Here is a 9123-nt window from a genome sequence, read left to right as displayed (position 1 = left end):
GCAGCGCCGTCGTCCGTCAACTCTGCTGAGCTCCGGACGCAGGCTGGAGCGCCGTCGCTGCAGCCGCAAGTCTCGTAGGCTCGGCTGGGCCTCGCCTCGATCGGCCCAGGTAGGAAGCACGGCTCACCAGAATGGCCGTCCGCCGAGATGCAACAATCGAGAAAAACACACCAGGCCGTCAGACTGCTCATTCTTCAGCTGGATCAAAATTGTGCAAGCACACACGCCGAGACGAATGCAAAATTCTCTGAACGAAACTAGTACATGATCTGCAAAATTCTCTCAAACTAAAACTACCAGATGTTCCATACCAGGTGACTGGTCTCTCTCTCTCTCTCTCTGAGGGACAAACAAAATCTAACCAAAACTTTAACATAGGATACAGACGGCTTCCGCCATGGGGGAGCACCGCACCGGAGCAGCGCGAGCTGACTGGATGGTTCACTCCTGCACATCTCCGTAGTATCGGAGGCCATGACCAGAAGGTCCTCCTGACCTGAACTCCTTGCTGTAGCGCCGGTGCTCGTAACTGTCACGGGGCTCACGCCTCGCTGGATTCCGGCCGCCGCCGTCGTCGCCGCCGGGCCTGTCGAAACCGCTGACGCGACGTGCGTAGGGATGGTACGCCCGATCGCTGAAGTGCTCATCACGACCACGAGGAGGAGCCTTTGTTTGCTGATGATGATGTCCGCCACCACCGGTGATGGTTTTTTCTTCCGGGGGAGGAACAATGTGCCTTCCGCCGTACGAACCGTCGTCCCTGCCGTGCGGTGGTCGAGAAGACGACGACGACGGCGGCCTGAAAGGAGGCGCGTCGTCGTTTTCCCTGCACGGACGACGGTCCCAGCCGGTGGCTCGCACTCGTTCTTGCTCCGGACTCACCCGGCCACCGGACGCGTCACGCCTGACCAACGATCCAGACGGCGGGTGGTACGAAGCGTAGCCCACCTTTGGCACTTCTGGGCCATGATGAGGCCCATGATGGACCTGCGGCCTTCCTTCTTGGCCTCGGAAGCCCTGCTGCCTCTGCACTGGGCCACCGTGCTGCGGCCTCTGCGCCCGCCGGCGCCGGCGCCGGTTCCTCGCAGGCGCGAGCGCGACCGGCTGCCCATCCGCCACCGGCGCATGCCGTCCACCGTCTTGTTGTTCGTAGTAGTGATGACGCGGCGGGGCGGGTTCCGAGCGCTCGTAGCGGCGCGGGGACCCGAATTCCGAGCGACGACGGCTCCCGCTTCGGGATCGGGCGGGCGACCCGCCGTCCTCGTCGTAGTCGACGACGACGCGACGTTGCTTGGAGATCGCGTCGTCGCAGGAGTAGGGCCTGCGGCGCCGCGACATCTGGGAGGACGTCGTGTCGCTCGCCGTCGCCGCCCTGGAGCGACCGCGCGGCGCCCAAGTCTCGGGCGACGAGTACTGCCGCGCCGCGTCGCCCTGACGGCCAGAGGAAACAACCGCCGTGGGCGCGTACCATGACGGCGGCGGGGGCGGGGGCGGGGGCAGGGGGAGCGGTGGGGGCGGGGGCAGAGGCAGGTCCGCCTCGTCTTCGTCCTCGTCGTCGAGAGAAGACAGCGGTGCCTCCAGGTCTAACACCGGAGACGGAGACGGCAGATGATGATGCGGCGAGGGCACGGGCACCGGTGCGGCCCGCAGCGGCGCAGGGAGAGGGTCGACCGGTGAGGCGTCCGGCGCCGGAGCTAGCGATCGCGCAGGGAGAGGCTCGTCCGGCGAGGCCTCCGGCGCCAGCGCTAGCGATCGCGCAGGCAGCGCGACGTGCGCCGTCGTCGGCTCCGCCGGCACCGGCGCAGGCGGCGGCAGCGGATCTTGCTGCGCCGAGGGTTCCGGCACCGGCGCAAGCGGCAGCGGATCTTGCTGCACCGAGGGTTCCGGCACCGGCACTGCGGACATGCCGTCCACGCCGTCGTTCTCTGGCGGCGGCGGCTCGTTGAGGTCGAAGTCGAAAGGCGGCCCGTGTGGTGTCATCTCGATTCCCTGCGGCCGCTCGGGCGGCGGCGCAGGACTGCAAAGGAGGATCGATGAATTGTGTAGCGCTAACACAAGGAACACGAGAACTGCCTATTCTGCCTGCGATTGCACAGGGTTTAGGCCTTATATCGACGCGCGGACTCCAATTCCGGAAGGAAACCAGACTGGTTTTCGGAGCCGCCAGGATCCCGACCTCCGATGGCAGGCTGTGATCGGGAGCACAGGTTGTGAGCAGCATCGAGCCTGAAACGGCAGTTGACCGCGGGGCTACAATGCGTCACCGATCCTTATCGCCTAGCGGCAAGCATCTGATCACTCGTCAGCCGGCGACCGTCTGCTAGTGCTACAGGCTACAAAGCTAGCTGTATCGGCAAGTAAGGGCCTGTTTGGTGCGGCTCCCGCACCGCTCCGGCTCCGGCAGCGGAGCCGCACTAAACAACGCAGACCGGGAGGAGCGTATAGAGCGCGGAATGAGAGAGGCCGAGTTCTTCGTACAGCAGGGGAAGCTACGATTTTGGGGAAGGCGGTTTTTTTTCTTTCCGTGAGATTTGCTTTGAGAAGTGTACAAACACACATCTCAAAACAGTTTTGGATTGAGATATGTGTTTGCACACTTCTCAAAGCGAATCCAATGGATAGGAGAGTGAGGACATACCCTCAAGGGCAAAATTTTTAGGTTCTAGCTCTAGAAGCTCGCGGAGCGCACTAGCCAAACAGTTAATAAATAGATTTTAAAAAATAGAAATTAATATAAAAAAATACACACACCTTTAACTATTTCTATTTTTGCATTTGCTCACCGAGAACAAGAACAGGAACAGAATAAGTAGTAACAAATATAGACGAAAAAAAGTAATCTTAGATATCGTAGCTTGGTGCGTATTTGGTTCTATTATAGCACATACAATGCAAAGACTCTTATAAAAACGCTTAGATGGAAAGAGAGAATTATGTAAGTAAGCATCTCTCTACGATCTTAACCCACACCGCAAAAACTAGTAGATGGCGCTTATGTTGCGGCCGTTGCATCACATATGGATAGATTTTCGAGCATGCAGCTGCCGGGATCATGCAAGAGGCGTCAATCAAGTATCACTGCCTCATGGAGCGTCGATGACAGTCGAAGCGCCTCCACGTCATCCGCACTGGAGTCCACGGTGGCAGAAAAGTGCGACCCATAACAGCTCATTAGCACCCAGCGGGGTACAAGCTCTTAGCGGCTAATTGTTAGCTAGCTAATAAATCACAGCTAACATTAGCTAGTTTTGTCCAACTAATAAAATAGTTGTTATAGTTAGATTCTGAGGTAACAAATAGCTAAATTATTAACTAGATCTGTTTAGATTGAAGGAGCTAATAATTAGCCGCTACCTACTAGCATATTGAATCGAAGCAAAATCTTAGTTACCTACTCAGCATGTTATGAGCTTTATTACCTACGCCTATTTAGATCAGCTAACTATTAACATCTTAGATCCAAATGTGACTTATAGCATCTCTAACAGTCCCCCAATACCTTTCCTCGTTCCAAAAAAACTATCATATAAGGAGAGATAAGTCATTTTTCTTCTTCTTAATCATTTCCCCAATAGCTCTCTTTTTTTGTTGCCACAAAAAAAACTCCTCATCACCCCTCAAATAAAGGGGGAGTTGCATCTCCCCCAAGAGCCCAAGGCCCATCTCAACTACCAGTCACCAACCATCCTTTACCCAAGTGCTAGCGGGCGTCCATCGCCAGCCACTACCCCATGCATCCGTTGTCGATCGCCGCTCCAACGAGCCCCTTCTCATCGTCTCCTAGCCACCTTAGTGAGCCCTTTCCTCATCAGACCCCATTGAGCTCCATCTGCCACCCTCTTTCTAATAGTTTTAGCATGTTGCCTGCATATGTGTGGCACGATTGTTCGTACAGCTACTATATTCTAGGACCAAAAGACTTTATAGTGCATAATGACTGCATGTACAATCATGCACAATATGATAATTGAGGATGCATATCTCGTGGCGTGATCGTAGACTTGCTAGATAGGACCAAAACACTTTGGGATGAAAAAGACTCCATGACACGGATAGATTTTTGAGCATGCAGCTATAGGGATCATGCAAGAGTCGTCGGTCAAGCATCACTGCCTCATGGAACATCGATGCCAGTCGTAAGCGCCCCAAGTCATCCGCTCTGAGTCCACGGTGGCAGAAAAACGTGACCCATAACAGCTCATTAGCACCCAATGGGGTACAAGCTCTTAGCGGCTAATGGTTAGCTAGTTAATAGGTCACAGCTAACATTAGCTAGTTTTGCCCAACTAATAAAATAGATGTTATAGTTAGATATTCAGCTAACAAATAGCTAAATTATTAACTAGACCTATTTAGATTGAAGGAGATAATAATTAGCCGCTACCTACTAGCATATTGAATCCAAACAAAATCTTAGTTACCTATTCGGCATGTTAGAAGCTTTATTAACTAGACCTATTTAGATCAGCTAACTATTAACATCTTGGATCCAAATATGACTTAGAGCATCTCTAGCAGTCCCCCAATACCTTCCCTTGTTCCCCCAATACCTTTTCCTTGTTCCCAAATAGCCATCTTTTCTTGGCTGCCACCAAAAAAACTCCTCATCACCCCTCAAATAACGGGAGAGTTGCATCTCCCCCAAGAGCCCAAGGCCCATCCCATCTACCCGTGACCAGCCATCCTTTCCCCAAGTGCTAGCGGGCGTTCGTCGCCAGCCACTGCCCATGCATCCACTGTCGATCACCGCTCCCATGAACCCCTTCTCATCCTCTCCTAGCCGCCTCAATGAGTGCTTTCCTCATCAGCCCCTATCGAGCTCCAAGCTACCACCCTCTTAGTAGTAGTTTCAACCTCCTGCCTGCATATATGTGGCACGATTGTTCATACAGCTACTAGATTCTAGGACCAAAAGACTTTGTAGAGCATAACGAATACATGTGCGATCATGCACAACATGATAACTGAGGATGTGTATTCGTGTCATGATCGCAGACTTGCTAGATTCTAGGACCAAAAGACTTTGTGGCAAAAAGAACTGCATGTGTGATCATGCACAACATGATAATTTAGGATGACTGAGGGCAATCCGAGGACTTAAATTATGAGACTAGGTAATTGTCAAATCAACAAACTTCTAGTAGTGCATTAGAAGGTTGAGGACTGTGAGGGGCATAGCCAACTTTGGGATGACTTAATAGAACAATTGTGGCGGTTACATGGGGGTGAAAGCCCTAGTTTGGTTTTGGATAATTGATGAAAACTAAAGTGTACTAACCTTTGTTATGAGTGAAATACAAAAATAGGTTAGTACACATCAAGTAATGGAGCTAGATGATGGTCATGGTGACGGACGTGACCAAACTTAAAGATCAAGTGCTCCAACATGGAAAAGAAAAAGAGAAAAAAACTCATGATGATATGGCAAAGGTATCAAATAGGTTTATGTTTTGGCATTCAAGACACCATAGAGGGTGTGAGTGTGTTTAGGATAGATAGTCATACTATAAAAGGGAGAAATCAGAGTTGATACAGTTGTCAAGTGTCATTAGGTGATCTAACTCAATTGCATGTGCATTGAACCTAATGACCTAACTTACCCTTGGGAATTGACTAAGAATGCTGCTAACTACGTACACATGTGTTGGGATACTTCGAGTTGGCACACACATGCACAAGGGTGACGAGAATGGAGTTGAAAGGAGAAGACAGAGGCGACTGAACCATAGGTCAAAGGGGATCAGACCCTGGATGGCGGGTCCGATGGCATACCCTAGCCCTCAGGTTGTTTTAGCGTTCGAACCAGACCTAGCGTTGGCTCAGGACCGGACCCTCATCGAAGAGTTCGGTCAAACAATGCTGGCAACATTTGTATGCATGGCGTTTCCAGGTGCGTCAGACTGAGCGGGTGAGTCTAGTCATGATGACCGAACTCAGTCTGAAGCTGCTAGGGAGCTCTCGATGTAAAACTGGACACGACCGAACTCTACAGTCTCGGCCAAACCAGATCCAACGATCATGAGTCTGATCATGACTTTGTAACATGTGGGAGAAAATGCTGGAGAGAATCAGACCCTGGTTGCATCCGATCATCAGGACCGGACTCGGTTTGATCGTTTTTGCGCGATCTGTGAGCTCTTTGGAAATGATCAGGCCCTAGGTCGTTCAGAATCTAGTTATACTAAAGGCGGATCTGGTCGTTTGTCAGCACGGTGAGCGAGAGTGTGCAATGGTCAGATTTAAAAAGTGACAACACGGTGCTCTGTGAGTGTCTGCCTGTTAGGATTAGACTCTTATCAAGGTTCGATGGTTGGGTCTGGTCACCCCCAAGCTACATAACGGTTGGAATTTTAAGGGGGTCTATAAATAAACCTTGGCCCTTAGTGTGCCTCTCTTGGCCATTTGACTTACTTAACATCCGTTTGAGGTGAGAAACACCACTCCCACTCATTTCTCTTCATTGTTGATCATCCAAGTAAGTTGAGAGAGCATTCCAAGTGCATTTGTATTGCGTTGGTGCATATAGTGGCACTTGTGATTGTATCGGTTGTTGTTTCTCTTGTTACTCTTGGTGGTTGTCACCACATAGACTTAAGGATGGCAGCGGGTCGGTTTTGGTTCGGATATCCGCGGGTTTCGGGTCCAGTGGTTTTGGTTTTGGTGGTAGTTTTTCGTCCACAGTTTTTGAGTTTGGGGCCCCAAAACCAATCGGGTTTGGTTTTGAGTTTGATTTTCCACCCGTGGATATCCGAAATAAATCATTTGGAATTAAAATTTATATTTCATAATATGATAATAATGATTTATTTACTTAGATTATTAAATTTATTCAAAGTTAACTCATGAAAATATTTATTATTTGTTGCATCTTATTTATACATGTGAATATGTGTCTATATATCCATGGGTTTCACATAACCATTCGGGTTTTGGGTATCCGTTCGGGTTTCGGGTATCCGCGAGTTTGGTTTTGGTGCTGAATTTCCACCCGAATCAGTTTCGGGTTTTGACTTCAGGTTTCGGTTTTGGGTGCACGGAGACTCCACCCGATCCAAACCCGACCCGTTGCCATCCTTACCTAGACGGCTTAAAGCAGAGGAGAAGCATTAACATGAGTTGGTGATTATTCGTGGCCATCTCCTAATGATTGTGCTGGTTCTTGACCTTCTCTCGGCAAAAAGCCAAAAGGTACTTAGTCAATTGCTCATTTCATTGAGTTACCCTCACTTGTGGGTAGGTTCTTGTGACGCTCATTTGTTGGATTAGTTTTGTAAAGCACCTATTAGCCACCGAACCACCAAATGTGTGATTGACACAACAGAAACTAGCGTGCCTGCAACCATTTGAACCTTCGGAGAAAATTATGTGTCTCTTGTCTCATTGGATACCTCCCAATGTTCCTTTAGTATTCATATTGTGATTGATTGTCTCTTAACACGGCCAGTAAAATCACCATACACTCTTGTATTTACTTACCTTGTTATATTTGTGTAGTGTAGCCCTCTAGTTTGCCTAGTTGAGTAGCTTGCTAGTTGTTTAACTTTCTTGCTAGCTCAACTAGAGTAAGAGTAGTGGCTTAGCTTCTTGATTGTGACTAGAGATTATAGCTACTAGAATTGCTGGGATAGATAGCTTGCAATCCTTGTAGAGCTAGAGCAAAATTGCATTTCGTCATTTAGGCTACTAAACATTTGCTCTTGTTTGAATAGAATTTTTATAAGCTATTCACACCCTCCCACTAGCCATTTAGAACCTTTCAGGGGGCAGTTTGGTTCATGACCAAACTTGCCACGCCAAAGGTTAGTCATGCCGGTTTTTTAGCAGCTGTTTGGTTTACTGCCATAACTATGGCGTGCCACACTTTTTTAACACTCTGTCCCACATATCATAGACTTATCATGTCAAACTTCGCCACAAGTGTGGCTTCAATTTTGCTGGCAGCCATAGTATGTTGAAGGTTAGGCGTGACAAACTTTGGTACCAACCATGTGTCGCCACCAATTTTGGAAGTAGTCACGGTAATGTTACTATGGTAAAAATATGAACCATTGTGATTTGCAAATGGAGTTGTTATGGTATTTGTATGAAAAATAGAGAGAGAAATACAAGAATGAATTATTAGGGACATGATATTGGTGATCTGTTGGAGTATCTCTCTCAATCTCTTGAAAAACAATATTAGTGACCACTAATAGCATTGTACTGAGTATAATTATTGGGAGACTATTGGAGATGCTTCTAATGTTATGAGCCTTATTAGTGGCAGAGTCTTTCTAAGGGAGAACATTTTCAAAATTTTGAACTAGTATTTGTCGGAAGACCATTATATTAAAATTGCTATACATAATATTAATAACTGCTAAAGTTTATATCGAATTTTGTAAATAAGCGATGAATACATGTCTATCCTGTCTAAATCAAAATCTAAAAAAATAAGAAATCACTCTATAATGGTACTTCTTCGTCCTACGTACAACTTTGTTTTTACAAATACGAAAACAACACTTCGCTTAAGCTTATCAGCCGAATCTGTCAGTCAAATCGGCTCGCAAAATTGTCCATGGTCCTGGTGACCTGGACTCCTGTTCATAGTACGCCGAGGCCCTAGGCGTCAAGCAGGGCCTCAGGGGAGAGGGGAAGACGGTCACAGGCACAGCACATGCTGGGGTCTGTGTTTCCACTGATCAGCTCCGATCCCGTGATACGCCTTCCACTGTCACAGATACAAATAAGGAACTCTACGATGAATGAACATCTCTCTAGTTTCAGATCTTGTAGTCATGCAAATATGCCATGCCTAGTGTGTGCCGGATCACAAATGACAGGCAAACACCATCCCAATCTTGCAAGTTGCAGTGAGACCTAATCTAGTACCGGATGAGTCTCCTGGTACTCTGTTCAGAAAAGATTGGGTCTACGATATAGATTTGCTTGATATAGACCGTCTCACACGGTTGAGGCGAGATGACATCGACAGGCGATTGACGGCCATGCGTGTGTGTGGATTGGATTTTGGATGATTGGATTGGATCCTAACAAACATGCTCCAGCGAAGCATCTAATCACTCGTGTTCCGAACAGCACCATTGCCAATTCAGTAGGGAACAAATGGTACTAGCAGAT

General features: G+C 48.5%; 1 protein-coding gene across 1 annotated transcript; it reads right to left on the bottom strand.

Moving 5' to 3' along the window:
- Positions 442-1980, bottom strand: LOC8072498 (serine/arginine repetitive matrix protein 3). Its single transcript, XM_002439826.1, has one exon. It carries the CDS (start codon positions 1978-1980, stop codon positions 442-444), a length of 1539 nt encoding a protein of 512 aa, XP_002439871.1.

Source organism: Sorghum bicolor, chromosome 9, assembly GCF_000003195.3.
Source record: "Sorghum bicolor cultivar BTx623 chromosome 9, Sorghum_bicolor_NCBIv3, whole genome shotgun sequence".
Lineage (NCBI taxonomy): Eukaryota > Viridiplantae > Streptophyta > Magnoliopsida > Poales > Poaceae > Sorghum > Sorghum bicolor.
Note: the sequence above shows the minus strand (reverse complement) of the source record. Positions and strands in the feature narration are given on the sequence as shown.